The sequence below is a fragment of the Capricornis sumatraensis genome, chromosome 3, assembly GCF_032405125.1.
Source record: "Capricornis sumatraensis isolate serow.1 chromosome 3, serow.2, whole genome shotgun sequence".
NCBI classification, from domain to species: domain Eukaryota; kingdom Metazoa; phylum Chordata; class Mammalia; order Artiodactyla; family Bovidae; genus Capricornis; species Capricornis sumatraensis.
The window spans coordinates 66,665,250-66,680,860 of NC_091071.1; the positions used below are offsets into that span (position 1 = coordinate 66,665,250).

The 15,611-nt window shown below is 41.5% G+C and overlaps 1 protein-coding gene across 1 annotated transcript in view; it reads left to right on the top strand.

Moving 5' to 3' along the window:
* The window catches only part of WIPF1 (WAS/WASL interacting protein family member 1), a 128,347-nt gene that overhangs the window by 96,244 nt on the left and 16,492 nt on the right, over window positions 1-15,611 (top strand). Inside the window, exons 2-4 of the mRNA XM_068967868.1 lie at window positions 2,487-2,574; window positions 6,287-6,416; window positions 13,016-13,198. Of these exons, the coding sequence (XP_068823969.1) occupies window positions 2,524-2,574; window positions 6,287-6,416; window positions 13,016-13,198 (364 nt within the window). The 5' untranslated portion in view covers window positions 2,487-2,523. The remainder of the gene's footprint in view (window positions 1-2,486; window positions 2,575-6,286; window positions 6,417-13,015; window positions 13,199-15,611) is intronic.

The following is a 15,611-nucleotide window of genomic DNA, read 5'->3' on the forward strand; positions in this document are numbered from 1 at the left end:
CACAGAATCCAACACGATGAGCTGGAGCATTAAGGGACCTTTCATCCACCGAGCTCATGGATGGTCTGTCCCGTGGAACCCGTCTCTCGCACCCTCTGGGTGGACCCGGCCACCCTCTTCCTTGATGAGCCGCCTCCTCCAGCTCTGTTAATACCATTGCTTTGGCGACAGCATCTTTTGACAGTTAGTTGGGCCTGAATCCAGTTTCAGACCCTCGTTCTTCCTCCTGGTCCTGGAACACAACGCTGCAGTTGGAGCACCCCCTTCATAGCCTCCAAATGCAGGCCCCCAACTCTGTTTACAATGCCCATGCAGCCCTGTGGGTGACTGGTGTTACCCAGGAAAGATCAAAGTAAGGGATAGTGCAGCCCAGCCAAGACTGACATTCATTGGCTCCTCTCCCTCACTTGTCTCCGTGGCGCAGTCCTCTCCTGGGCTTGCCCACTTGGGGCCCACAGTATTTCTTCTCTGTCAAGAGAAGTAAGGGACAGTAAGGGACAGACCCCTGTCTAAGACAAGCTCTTTTTGAAAACCAGATTCTGACCAAGTTTAAGGTGAGCTGTAATACTAGTGAGCCCTTCACCTGCCTGAAAATGCTTATCTAAAAAGAGCAGAGATCAAAAGGACTTGATGTATGTAAATGACTTTCACATCATTTCAATGAGTTATTAATTTCTGAGTCCCAGCATCCTTCCCTGTAAAATGTGTTTGAGATGATGGAAATAAAGTGCCCTTTATTATCCAGTTGACTGACTGTCAATAAATGAGAGCAGCTGTTGCTGCTCTAGAGGTTTCTAAATTTCATTTTATAGAAGGCACTCAGAACAGAACTGTCTTGATTCCTATCTTCCAGAAGCTTTGACAAGTCTAGTCATGTCCTGTTAGCTTTTCCATTCTGTTAACATCACAGAAAGCAAGCCATCCAGCAGAACTTCAATAGAAAGTACAGCTGACCCTTGAACCATCGATATGGAGGTTAGAGGCACCGATACTCCATGCACAGTTGCTCCTCAAATCCAAGGGTCCCCTGTACCCTGATTCTGCCTCTTTCGATTCAGTCACCCATAGATGGTGTCGCACTGCAATGTTTACTGTGGAAAAACATCCATCTCTAAGTGGATCCGTGAAGTTCAAACTCATTGTTCAAGGGCTATCTATATTTGATTCAAGGTGTAAGTTTCCCTCAACTTTTAGTGATTGAGCTAAATTAATACTTTAAATTCTAAGAAACTGTTTTCTGCAATTCAGAAACTGTTGAAAATAAAAGAAAGATAATTCCGCTGTTTCAAATTCAGGACACACGTTACATAAGAACAGTGTTATTCAGGTGGTCAGTGTCTCAGGCTGCTCTCTTGGTTTAAGGCTCCGTGACCAGGCTTCTCGAACATTAATGCATATGAATCACCCAGGGATCTTGTCAAAATGCTGAAACAAATTCAGTGTGGGCAGCGGGGCTGAGATGTGATGTTTCTCATGGTGATGCTCTGAGACTGATCCAGGAGCCCTGCTGATCCAGGAGTAGCAAGGTCTAGGTGGGAGAAGCTGGGATGCTGAGGGTGTGAAAGTGGCTGAGGGGTGGGGCATCTGTCCCAGGGACAGGACTCTGAGGACTGGGGGAAAACAGGCCAGGATTGGTGGTTAGCATCACTCCTGGGGCACTTCCTTTCCTTTGCTTAGCTCCTGACATTGACCAGGCTGCCCCTTTACTGGTGCGGCCCACCATGGCTTCCCTGTACTGTCCTACAGCCTGGAGTCTGGCCTTCCCTCTGTCCCCTGAGCATCACACTCTGCAGAAAGCCTTTCCAAGGAACCCTGTTTCTAATAAACAGCTCCAAGTCAGAGGTTGGAGTCCTCCTCTCTTTTTTCCTCTGGCTCCTGTGAGGAAGTGCCGAGTAGCACAGAGGTAGGAACCTGGCCTCCTTGCCCATCTTACCTTGTCCCCATCTCCTTTCCCTGGAGGACTGGACGAACTTCAAGGGCAAGAATAGAAATAGATTTATCTTTACATTCCTGCGCAGCTACTCAGACCTAGACAGATGTCAGGAATCTCTTGATGGAGAAGAAACGCTGCGGGACACCGAGTGGGCAAGCCCAGGAGAGGACTGCACCAGGGAGACAAGTGAGGGAGAGGAGCCACTTGAACGTCAGTCTTGGCTGGGATGCACTGCTATTGTTCCCTGATAACCTCCCGGCTTCCTCGGGCTGCAGGCCAGGAGCCTTCCCCGACCTGCTTTGGTGGTGGTGAGATTAAGCAGCCTGTGGCGCTGCACTTTGCTCGCAGTATCTCCGGGCACTCTGGCTGAGAATCTTCTCCGGCTGCATCCTTCCAGAAGAGTAACATCCTAGCCATGTTGTGAAGGAATCCCGCCTCTTATAGAAACTCAGACTGTCCCTTTGAGGCGAAAGGGGAAGGAAGATTAGGGCAGAGAATTATTGAGACATCCAATATGTGACGGTGCTTTGTTTCTTTCTGTTTTGTTTTACAGATTTGTCAGCCAGACTGTTGAAAGCTAACTGTTCAAGATGCCCGTCCCACCCCCTCCAGCGCCCCCGCCACCGCCCACGTTTGCTCTGGTGAGTGGCTCTCCCCATCTATGATCCATGCGTGAAGCAAGCTAAACAGACTCGAACGTGGCACACATGTGTTAGTTTTCAATGGGTTTATGTTCTGGCTTAAATAGGAATGATATGGTAAGCCCTCCAGGTGCTGGAGTAAGCCAGACGCTGAGATACAGCAGAAAAAATGTTTTGCAGTCTAAAGTCTCATACAATGCATAGAACACATGCAGAATGTGGATTAGTTAGGTTTGCTCCACCTCGTCTATCAAGGGAGACATATCCTATTCATTCAAACATGCTGGCCCAGGAAAGGTTCACAGGACCAATTCTGCCCAGTTTGCCCTTTTTCCATTCAAATGGACTCAGCTTCCAGCCTTTACCATCTGGGCAGGATAGTCCAGAAACCCAGGTCTGCCCATCTATCTGAAAATGCATCCATTAATGTGTCCTCCAGACTCACTCATTTCTTTTTCTCTGCCTCTCCCCATCTCTCTTCCCACTCTGTTTTGGACAAATAAGCCCCATCTCCCACGCCATCCTCCCCCACACCCTTATTTTGCCCTTTAAGTCCATCCTCACCTTTCCATGCGTACTTTCCGAAGGAATGTATTCTCTGGGCCCGTCCCGCCCCATGATGGACATGTCCTGGAAGTCAGTGCACCCTCTTCCAGGAAGCCTCTTCCAATCAGCCCTCCATGCAGTAATCAGAAAGGCTCCCACACGTACCCCCCAGCATGCGATGCCTTCACTCTTCACTCGGGGAAACTGAAGCTCAGAGAGAGTCTTTTGCCCAGGCTTCTTTCTAGCCCGTCTCAGGCTGGACCCTAGTTGGGAGAACAGACCATTAATTAGCTCATTGCTATTCCAAGTGGAATCCTCCAACTCCTGGTTACAGTCCCCCCAAAATAAAGACAGAAATTTAGAGTAATTTAGAGCAATCTGATAATGGTGTTGTGTCTATTTCTTCTAAGATTGTATTTTGTGTGTCTTTTTAAAACTAATTCTTTTGTCTAATAATTCATTGTTATTTTACAAAATATCGGTCCATGATGGATTGGAAATGTTTTTCTTAAAAATTCACCCTTCCCTAAAATGAGTTTGAAAAGCTCTGATCTGGTGAACATAGAAGAACTAGCTTTTATTTCCCGAAAACTATAGTTGTGTACTACTGCTGGGTAGTTCATGCCTTGATTAAAAAAAAAAAAAATGCTCATGTGTTTATTTTAATGTGTATTTGAAAAATTATAACTAGCACACTCAGGGTTTAATAGTGAGTTATCAATAAAATTTGAGGCAGAACAGGAGGCCAAGGAAGGTTGCTGACCCAAAACCATGAAGAAAACCAACATGGACATGTTATTAACCCTCTTTGCTGCTGCTGCTAAGTCACTTCAGCTGTGTCCAACTCTGTGCGACCCCAGAGACGGCAACCCAGCAGGTTCCCCCATCCCTGGGATTCTCCAGGCAAGAACACTGGAGTGGGTTGCCATTTCCTTCTCCAATGCAGGAAAGTGAAAAGCGAAAGTGAAGTCGCTCAGTCATGTCCGACTCCTAGTGACCCCATGGACTGCAGCCTACCAGACTCCTCCATCCACAGGATTTGCCAAGCAAGAGTACTGGAGTGGGGTGCCATTGCCTTCTCCGATTAACCCTCTTTAGGCCTCAGGTTTTTTATCTTTAGGTTCAAGACAATAGGTAATTCAGAAAGCTCTTTCCAAGATGTCCAAGGCATGGTTAAGTTATAAAAACAAGCTTCAGCAATAGAGGGTGATCCCATTAGCAAAAGTGAACTGTATATGCAAAGATCCTTTCTGGAACTGACTGCCGAGAAGCTCTTAACAGGCTTGCTTCAGAGGAGGGTTGGATGGAGGTCAGTAGGAAAAGGGCATTTTATCTATTTTTTTTCAACTGAGATATAATTGACATACAACATTGTGTAAGTTTCAGGTGTACAGCATGTTGAATCGATAGTTATGTATTACAATATAACTGCCACTGTTGTTTTAGCTAATGCCTCTATTACATAATTATTATTTCTTTTTTGTGGTGAGAACATTTAAGTTCTAACAGCTTTGAAGTGCATAATGCAGCGCTGTTAACTTTAATAACTATGGTTTACAGTTAGATCTCCAGAGCTTAGTCATCTTTTAGTTGCAAGTTTACACTCTTTAATATCTTCCCAATTTGGGGAAGAGGCATTCAGGACCCCATGTTCATCCTTCTGTCAGGTTCTTGGGCTCTGGAGCCAGGCTGCCAGGCTTTTAATCCGAGCTCCTTCTCTTAGGAGCTGGGTGACCCGAGTGATGATTTAATTTCCCTGTGCCTTAGTTTCCTTAACTCTATAAACTCACAGAGTTGATGAGGACCGAATGAACTAATATACATAAAATGCTAAAAACGATTCCTGATCCATAGTAAAAGCTATGCAAACGTTAGCTGTTATTATCGTGAGGAAGTAATACCTTAATTATTTTAAGACCCTTTCAGCTTAACACAGAGATTTCTGTTTAACCTGCTTCAGGGTTTTCTGAGCTCTCCCTCTGCCTCTAACTATAATAAACAGCTGGGTCAGGTATCAAGCTACACTTGCCCAGGTTTACTCCCTGTGGCCTTTCCTGGCACATCTGAAGTCAGAGCCTTTCAGAGTCCCTCGAAGGACTCTCAGGCCTACCAGAAGCACCTCTGGGTTTGGGGAAGACGGCTCTGCCTGGACCAGGCCAGACCAAGCCAGTTTCCAAGTGTGACAGACACAGGCACACGCCTACTTCTGAGTCCATTTGCTGGGCTCTTATTGTCCCTGCTCCCCAAAAGAATTCTGGAAAAACAAGATAGTAATTTCACAGTAAGGAGCTATCCCAAAAATTCTGAAATCATAGAAAATACCCAAAGGTTTTAAAGTAGCACCTTTGTCTACTGTGCAACCTCTGTGAGGTAAGCTTTCAAAAGGATTCAGTTAACTATATTTAATATCCTGTAATAAACCATAGTGGAAAAGAATTAACAAACAAACAATTTGTAAAAAGGGATTACACATGAGGAACCCCTTAGGCCAGAAGGATGTGAAGGGAGTTTGGGAGGTAAAGGAAATGTTGTGTATCTTGATGGCTACACGATTGTATATGTTTGCCAGAATTCACAGGACTTTACACTAAAAGAGCGATTTTACTATACCTGAAATGTAAAAACTATATGTATTATACCTCCAATCTGCCTTAAATTAAAAAGAAAAAATTATCTGGCAATGAAACCAGAGGGAATTATTTTCTAAAATTTTGGTTAATTAAAAAATACTAAAGGCACTTGTCCCCTTGCACCAGCTTAGTTCCAAAAGACAAGAAAGAGAATATATTCTTCAGAGAACATTCTAGAGGATGAAGCCTCTCAGTATCCTGCAGATTCCTCTCAGACTTAAAATTCCCTTCTCGTCTCTAGCCACCCAACCCTGGCTCTGTCAGTTACTGCCAGATTGTGGTCTGAATTTTCAGAGACTTTGATCAGGGACTGACTCTTCCTGCATGAAAAATGAATGTAATTTATTGCTGCATCTGCTCCCAAATGTCTGGATCTTAAAAAGAATGACATCGGGTCTAAAACTTGTGGAGAATTTACAGCCTATTGCCAAGAACCTTAATAACAAGCTTCCAATACTCTAGCTGTTCCCATTGAGTGCTGTAGTACATGATGTTAATTCAGAAGATGAATACGTGTTTGCATGGTTTCCTTTCAGGCCAATACAGAAAAGCCTTCCTTGAGTAAGTCAGAGCAGGCTGGGAGAAATGCTCTGCTCTCTGACATCAGCAAAGGAAAGAAACTAAAGAAGACAGTCACCAATGACAGAAGTGCACCAATATTGGACAGTAAGTAAAAAAAAGTTATTTTACATGGAGATAGTGGTTTATGACCTAACAATCAACCCTACCCTTCCCACCAAAAAAGTTTTGTGTGTTTTTTTTTTTTTTTTTTTTTTCTGGTTAACAACAGCTGTGAAGCTAGCAGAATAAGGGACTGTATCATTCATTGTAGGCCATGGCTCTGGCCTGGGTTCCCTCTAATGCTGCAGGAAGCCAGTATAATAATTCTTTGTCCAAGACACACACAGCAGTGATTCTCTGAATTATTCACAACACTTTACAACACTTTCTGGAAATTAACCCCTTGTCTTACCACAGAGCAAAAGGCAGCATGAAATATGTAAAGAGCCCTAGTCTTGGAATCAAAGGATGTGATTTAAGCGCTGACCATCTTCAACCCTTTGTCTCCATTTGTAAAATGGAGATAATAGCTGTTTCATTGCCCACACATGTTTGTTGTGAGCATCAAATGAGACAATGCTTGAGAGTGTTATGTTCACGTGTACAGATATGATTATTAGGAGGTTGGAGAGAGAGGAAATGAGATCACAACTTTGCTTATATCCATCATAAATCCGAGCTACTTTCTGGAACAAGATAGGATATGTATAAACAAACAAGCACCTACCATACAGGGCTACTTATTAACATTTACAACAGAATGAAACATTACAGATGACTAGAATCTACCAGAAGTTAATTATCAGGCCTCAAGACTATCTCCTTGCACTCCTAGACATTTCCATTGCCAGCCAGCTATGCCCAGAATTTGTCCTAGACTATGGATCCCACTTGGACTCAACAGAAAATAGACTGCCCAAAAATCACCAGAGGGAGCTTTGTAGACAAGGGAATAATGATGTAGGATTTTAGCCGACTGGAGGATTAGAAGAGCTTTAGGAAGAGTTTCTAGGAAAAGTGTCTAATGAGTAGAAGAGAAAGATGAGAATTATGAGATGTGAAAGTGAAAGTCACTCAGTCCTGTCTGACTCTCTGCAACCCCATGGACTGTACAGTCCAGGGAATTCTCCAGGCCAGAATACTGGATTGGGTAGCTGTTCCCTCCTCTGGGGGATCTTCCCAACCCCGGGATCAAACCCAGGTCTCCCGCACTGCAGGTGGATTCTTTACCAGCTGAGCCACCAGGGAAGCCCAAGAAAACTGGAGTGGGTAGCCTACCCCTTCTCCCGTAGATCTTCTCAACCTGGGAATTGAACTGGGGTCTTCCTGCATTGCAGGCAGATCATTTACCAGCTGAGCTACCAGGGAATCCTAATGGGTAGAAGAGAAAGATGAGAGTTAGGTGAGAACACTGGTATGGGAAGAAGGTAGGAAGAGGAGTGTCATGACAAAGGCTGTTGAGTGCTGCTCTGTTACTGGGCAGGGTGGTACAGATCAGAATGTACCACACCTCAGTGGAACTAGGGGGTCTTTGACTTTCAACACTCTTATCTATAATGGGTCAAAATGCCCACAAAATGGTATGGTTATTGTATAATCAGTCCCTTAGTGTTCCTTATCTTTGTCACAAGGTTCTCCCAGGGGCTTTCCCAGCCTGGGCAGTTCTGTCTGGGGAGCCTACATCCAATGCCATTGAATCGTGGTGCCTGCTGTGGGGCTAGAGGAACTCCGTCTGCAAACTGCCAACCTCCAGAACAGAGCCCAGTGGTTCTCTCACTATGAGAGGGAGCGCAGACTCTGGAGACGTGAATTCCCTAGATGTTGAAGGAGAATGGACAGTCTGGGGCCTAGTTCTGAATCCACTAGTGGAAATTCATTATATTCTTCAAGATACACTTCTCTCATTAAAATGGAAATAAGTGTTGGTTCTCCCTTTCAGCTGCTGAGTGATGTTTAAGAATGCACGGTGCTTTGTGGACACCAGATGCAACCAATGCATGCCCTTGTTGTCCATGAACTTAGTTAGACACTAATACTGTTGTCTCAAGCACTTTACAAGTGGCAAAGTTCATCCATGGTTTTCTATTGTTTGCAGGTAGAACCTCCCTGGGCTCTATGTTAAAATGTTGACCATGGTTATGCATGTTGAGGTCAGCCTTGTTGTCAAGGTCAGCAATTTAATTTAATGCTAACAAAGTGACCTGGAGCCAGTTAGCTAACCTCAACTAGTTTAGTTTCCCTATCTGAAAGCAGCACAAATGCTGTAAGTTAAGAACGCTAATGTATGATGTCTGTTAGAACTGTACATCATTCTCTTTGAATGTTCAGTTCCAGGTAAAGGTGTCCTATGAACTGTAGTATTCCAAAATGTATCCTTCATCAGTGAATAACATTTGAATGACAAGGGCATTATTCATATTACTGGCAATAATTAAAATTAGTAAAAATTTTAAATTTTATATAGAAGCAATTTTACGCACACTTCCAGAAACTTATTCTAATTTGATATATTTTATTATGTGAAGTAATTCTTGAGAGCTCATTATCAGATTGTTTGTTCTATTAGCAGAGTTCCCATCAGTATCCCAGAAAGTCTTACACCTAGAAAAGGTACAGAGCCAACACAGACTTACAATAAATCTAATCCAGAAAAAAAGAAAACATCAATGAATAAAACAGAACTCAGAAAGCAGATTAAATAAATGATTCAAAGCAGATTTTCTAAAATTAAGGAAGCTACAATGAAGTTATATGCTAAAACATTTTGAAATCTTAAATAAATTTTTTAAGAAAAGTACAGATTTACCAGAAATCACTCATGAAGCCTCAATGAACAAGGGAAAAGTTGAAAACTTTATCAAATTACTTTTTCTCTACAAAGCTTTAGAGCCAGATAATTTTTATCAGAAAATTCAGATTTTAAGACACAGCTAATTCAAACACTATATAAAATCATCCCTAAACATAGACAGGAAAGCTACCTGATAGGTGTAATGAGACTAACATGATCCTAATATCAAAACATGACAAAGGCAGCTGTGTATCAATGTCTCAGGGGACATGTGGCAATGCCTAATGGCATCTTTAGTTATTACAAGTTGAGGGAGGGGTTCCTACTGACATCTAGTGGGCAGAGGCCAGGGATGCTGTAAACATTTACAGAGAATAACAACAGAGAAGCCACAACAAAGAATTATCTGACCCAAAATGTCAGTAGTTCCAAGGTTAAGAAACCTTACTACGTATAGACCACTTATGATCATAGATGAAAGGCCACATATGATCATAGACTAAAAAACCCAAAGACTCTAGTTCAGTAGTATACAGTATTAAAAATAATTATTTTATAATTTACCAAGACCAGGGTTTATCTCATTTTTAATGTTAGAAAGTCTATATATCCATCATACCAAATAAGGAAAACTATATAATGATCTCAGTTCAGTTCAGTCGCTCACTTGTGTCCGACTCTTTGCAACCCCATGAATCGCAGCACACCAGGCCTCCCTGTCCATCACCATCTCCCGGAGTTCACTCAAACTCATGTCCATCGAGTCGGTGATGCCATCCAGCCATCTCATCCTCTGTCGTCCCCTCTTCCTCCTGCCCCAAATCCCTCCCAGCATCAGAGTCTTTTCTGATGAGTCAACTCTTCACATGAGGTGGCCAAAGTACTGGAGTTTCAGGTTTAGCATCATTCCTTTCAAAGAACACCCAGGACTGATCTCCTTTAGAATGGAATGGTTGGATCTCCTTGCAGTCCAAGGGACTCTCAAGAGTCTTCTCCAACACCACAGTTCAAAAGCATCAATTCTTCAGCACTCAGCCTTCTTCACAGTCCAACTCCAAAAACCATAGCCTTGACTAGATGGACCTTAGTCGGCAAAGTAATGTCTCTGCTTTTGAATATGCTATCTAGGTTGGTCATAACTTTTCTTCTAAGGGGTAACCGTCTTTTAATTTCATGGCTGCAGTCACCATCTGCAGTGATTTTGGAGCCCCCAAAAATAAAGTCTGACACTGTTTCCACTGTTTCCCCATCTATTTCCCATGAAGTAATGGGACCAGATGCCATGATCTTCGTTTTCTGAATGTTGAGCTTTAAGCCAACTTTTTCACTCTCCACTTTCATTTTCATCAAGAGGCTTTTTAGTTCCTCTTCACTTTCTGCCCTAAGGGTGGTGTCATCTGCATATCTGCCATAAGGGTGGTGTCATCTGCATATCTGAGGTGATTGATATTTCTCCCGGCAATCTTGATTCCAGCTTATGCTTCTTCCAGCCCAGCATTTCTCATGATGTACTCTGCATATAAAAATAAGCAGGGTGACAATATACAGCCTTGACGTTACTCCTTTTCCTATTTGGAACCAGTCTGTTTTTCTATGTGCAGTTCTAACTGTTGCTTCCTGACCTGCACATAGGTTTCTCAAGAGGCAGGTCAGGTGGTCTGGTATTCCCATCTCAGTAAATCCTAAATAGGCATTTGATAAAATTCCATGCTATAAAAATAGTCTTAAAAACCCAGAGTAGAATGATCCTTGCTAACTATGAATATTTAGAAGAAAAAAAGTTATTTCAAACCAACAGTGAATATGTAACTTTGAAACATTAGAGTAATTCTCATTAAAAGCAAAATATTATTTACTCAGTTTTATAGTACTAGTGACATTAATAATTTACTTTTAAGATAAATATATAATGTATATTCTTTATAATTATTTTAAAATAAATCATCTTTAAATTAATGAAATATAAATAACATTATTATGGAAACTCAGTCATCAAAGTAATTTCTTATATAAAAGAGAAATAAGATATACAACTATTAGAAAAGAGGAGGTAAAACCTTTATGATCTGCAGACCATTTGTCTATTAGAAAAGCCAAAGTGAAAGTGGTAGTCACTCAGCTGTGTCTGACTCTTTGTGACCCCATGGACTGTGCCTACCAGACTTCTCTGTCCCTGGGGTTCTCCAGGCAAGAATACTGGAGTGGGTTGCCATTCCCTTCTCCAGGAGGTCTTCTTGATCCAGGGATTGAACCCAGGTCTCCTGCATTGCAGGCAGAATCTTTACCATCTGAGCCACCAGAGAAGCTCAGAAAATCCAAGGTAAAAAATTAACAAGTTTTAATTTTGAAAATGCAAAGTGATTTATTATATATAAAGTGAAATTTCCTGATGCCAATAATAACCATATCCAAACTACAGTAGCAAAAACATTCATTATTTCAAAAAAAAATGTATATGAAGCAACCCTGAAAGAAGTATGGGTGACTCTCATTATGAAAACTATAAAATTTTACTGAATGAATCAGAACACATGGGAAAACATAGCATGTTTCCATAAAGTCTAAATATCATAAAAGTGTCAGTTCTCTCAGATTATTTTGTAGCTATCATGTAATATTTAGCAAAGACTCAACAAGGTTTTCCAGGGGTAGAACTTTAAACAGTACTTAGCCTCATAAAACATACATACATAAATTGCTAAGAGATAGTTTTTTAGAGGGTAAAATCATGGCTCTAATATGGATATAAAATAAACATATCAAATATTTTATATAGCTCATTAATTTAATGAGGGAACCAATATGATATTATCAATTCAAAGGAGAATTATAAGTACCACACATATGCAGGCAGGTGAGTGTTGAAATGAATTTGCAAATAGGTGTAAAATAGGCCAATAATCAGTTGAATTACACTGAACACAGCCAATATGCATTTCTGTAGACAAATACACATTATTTTCAGTTTTCTACAACTTACAGAGTTATAGACTAATTCAAAGGCAATGGGAAATGACCCAGAAGGCTAACTGGATACTTGGTAATCCTTTTCTTTCTTCTTCTTTTCCCTTTTTGTTGGTCTGCCCATTTCAGAATCTTTCACAATTTTTTTTTTGGCAACAAATGCAAACTAAAACAATCTTTACGTTGTCTCAAGTTGCAAAGAATTTTTAAAATGTTAAAGTCTACTGTTGCTTGTTATGATATTAAAAAATTGAAATCAACCTGAAAGGCCATCAAATAAGTAAATGGTTAAATAAATTACAGCACATTCATGTTCTAAAACACAATGCAATCCTTTAAACTCACGTTTTCAGAGAATATTTAATAACATGGGAAATGCTAACAATTTTGAGTGAAAAAAGCAGACTAAAAACTATGTCGTGAATTTGGTCTTAATTTTAAGGAAAAAAGTATATACAGTGAAAAAACTGGCAGGGGAAAAAATATACAAAAACAGCAGGTATTTCCATGAAGCAGAATTATGGGATATTTTACTTTCTTCTATTTTTACCTGTTCCGTTCTTCTCACCTTTTATTGCATCTTCTCCCTTAACACATTCTTTCTTTGAAGATACTTTTATTTGCCAAATCTTCTGATACAGAGCAAATAGCTATTATTAATTCATATGGCAGTGAGCCACGTGGAGGAAAGACATTATCTATTACCGATTCTTCCACCACAGGGCTTGAGATAGCCCTGGAGTAGGAAGAACCCTCTTCTGCTTTTCTGACTGGAGACAGGGTGAGTCCTTAAAATCCTACCCTTTAATGAAATCCCAGTTGTCCACCATGGGCTTAGGGTCAGCCAGCTTCCTGCTGTATCATTATTGTTTACCTGGGCCAGGACTGGTGAAGTTCTCCAGCAGTGTCTTCATACATGTGAAAAGAATGTGTCTTCTTCCTTCTACAGAACCTAAAGGAGCTGCTGGAGGTGGTGGTGGTGGTGGTGGCAGCTATGGCGGAGGTGGCGGCGGCTATGGCGGAGGTGGCGGCGGAGGTGGTGGAAGTTTTGGAGGAGGTGGACCACCCGGTTTGGGAGGACTGTTCCAGGCTGGAATGCCGAAGCTGAGATCCACAGCCAACAGGGAGAATGGTAAAGAGCATTTCCTTCCCTTAGTAACCGAAGACTAAGGCACAATCTGGCGGTTTGAGATTTGGCATCCCCTCTAAGGCACTATGCCCTTTAAAACATTTTAGATTGCTTGAAACGCTAACACCATTTTATAAGAGGGACTCTATTTAGCATCGTTTTTTCTTTTTAAATCAGGATCAGACAGCTCCATCGAGCTGTTAAATATTTGCCCAGTGTCCTTGGGGAAACTTGTACTTTTTTGTACTTTTCTCAAGGGTGAGCTAGATTGGAAAGAAAAGGAAGGAGCAAATGAGAGTAAAATCATGGAAACTCTGTCTGGTGACATGGCAGATTCAGCTTTCTTTGTGAGGTAGTCTGACCTAGCTGTCTAGTGGAGTAAATACTTGTGAGTCTCTTTTCAAACACACAGTGGAGCATGTCATATAGAATATAATTACATATCTCACAAAAATCTAGAAGGGCATTTTGCCTGGCAGACATTTGCCATTTCAGGGCCAGCGATTCTAGTATTCTCTGCAGGAAGCCATGGAAATGGGTCCTATAGGAATGTCTGTGAACAGAATGGCAGAAAGAAAAGCTGAACCTGGTCATGCCTAAATTAAAAACCTTACAGAGTGCGTGAGGCTCTTCCCTGATTGTGACAGAAACTCAAGAAAGTTTTCCATGAAATTTTATTTTTTAATGTTTACTGTGCTAGAAGAATTTTATTTTTAATTCTATGGTCTTTTAAAATGTCACTGGGAAATTCTCACATTCACATGAAGATAAAGGCACTGAATCCTCAGAGTTAGCTGACTATGTTAGTTTTGGATTGTCAAAATCTAGAGGGAGACTCACTAATATAAGAGATTTTATCTTGGTAGGCCTGCATTTAGAATTTGTATATTTAAAACCTACTGAAAGGTTTTGAGGCAGCAGACATATGCATACGTTCAGTACTCTAATAGTAAGTGAGGAAATTTAGGCAAGAGACAACTGGAAGTAAAATAATTAAATGAAGATGGAATTGAAGTTAGTGCACAAAATGGTGTACCAGAAGTATATACTTTCACAGCATACAATTTGCATATTGGGTCCTACATGTAGATGTAGCTATGGATAATAACTGTACCTTTAGGGCTTCCCTGGTAGCTCAGTGGGTAAAGAATCCACCTGCAGTGCAGGAGACCCTGGTTCAATTTCTGGGTCCGGAAGATCCGCTGGAGAAAGGATAGGCTACCCACTCTCTCTGGTATTCTTGGGCTTCCCTTGTTGCCCAGCTGGTAAAGAATCCACCTGCAATGTGGGAGACCTGGATTCAATCCCTGGGTTGGGAATATCGCTCGGAGAAGGGAAAGGCCACCCACTCCAGTATTCTGGCCTGGAGAATTCCCTGGACTGTATAGTCCATGGGTTGCAAAGAGTCTGACACAACCGAGCGACTTTCACTTTCTTTCACTTTCATCCAAACTTTGAAGATAAAACTTATCACAAGTTGGTGACATAGAAACATACCACACAGCCAAGGAAAATATAGCTAATTTCTAGTGCTAAAGTCAAAACAAAAAATTCTCTCTAGAGTTCACATTACTCCACTGTATAAACCCAGCCAAATGTTTCTCATTGGACTTTTGGGTGAAATCTGAACTCCTTTTGGCCTACAAGGCTCTTAATCACCTGGCTTCTGCTGACCACTCAGGCTGCATTTGACAGTGTTCTCCTCTGTGCTCATTGTGTCCCTGGCATATGAGCCTTTGTTTTTTAACTTAAGCTTACTTCCACCTCAGGGTCTCTGTACCTGCTGAGACTCCAACTGAAGCACCTCTCTTCCTCCTTTCCATGGCTGGCCTTAGCTCAAATGTCACATCCCCAGAGGAGCCATCACCAGCCATGTCCACCTATCCTGGCCTCTCTAGCACTCTTCATGTCATCAGCCTATTTTAGTTTATTTTTAGTACTTATAATGATCTGAAAATATTTATGTTTACCGGGTTTTTGTTCATCTCCATAAGAACATAAACTACAAGAGAACTGGATTCTTTCTATTTTGTTTACTCCTCCGCCTCTAGCATCTAGAATAATGGTTGGTTTATAGTATAGCAGGTACTCAATAAATAATTGGTGCATGTTTAAACTGGTAGGAGTTTCCAGGCTAAGCATTTTTTGAAGAATGAGTTTGGGTTGCGAGAGACTCTGCAGTAGTGATTTGAATTTTTCCATAACTTTGGTTCCTCTTTAGTTCTGCCCTTTGCTGAACCAAAGCAGTCGAACATTAATTATGTAGTAGGGTGGTTCTGTCCTATATTATTGAAGTGGAACGACCCACTAGGGAAAAAACTGTATAATTGCCTACTTGTTTCCAGATTAAGACCACTTCCTGGTGTCAGCTCTTTCAATTAAACTTTAACAGCTTCTTTTTTCCTTTGCAGTTTCT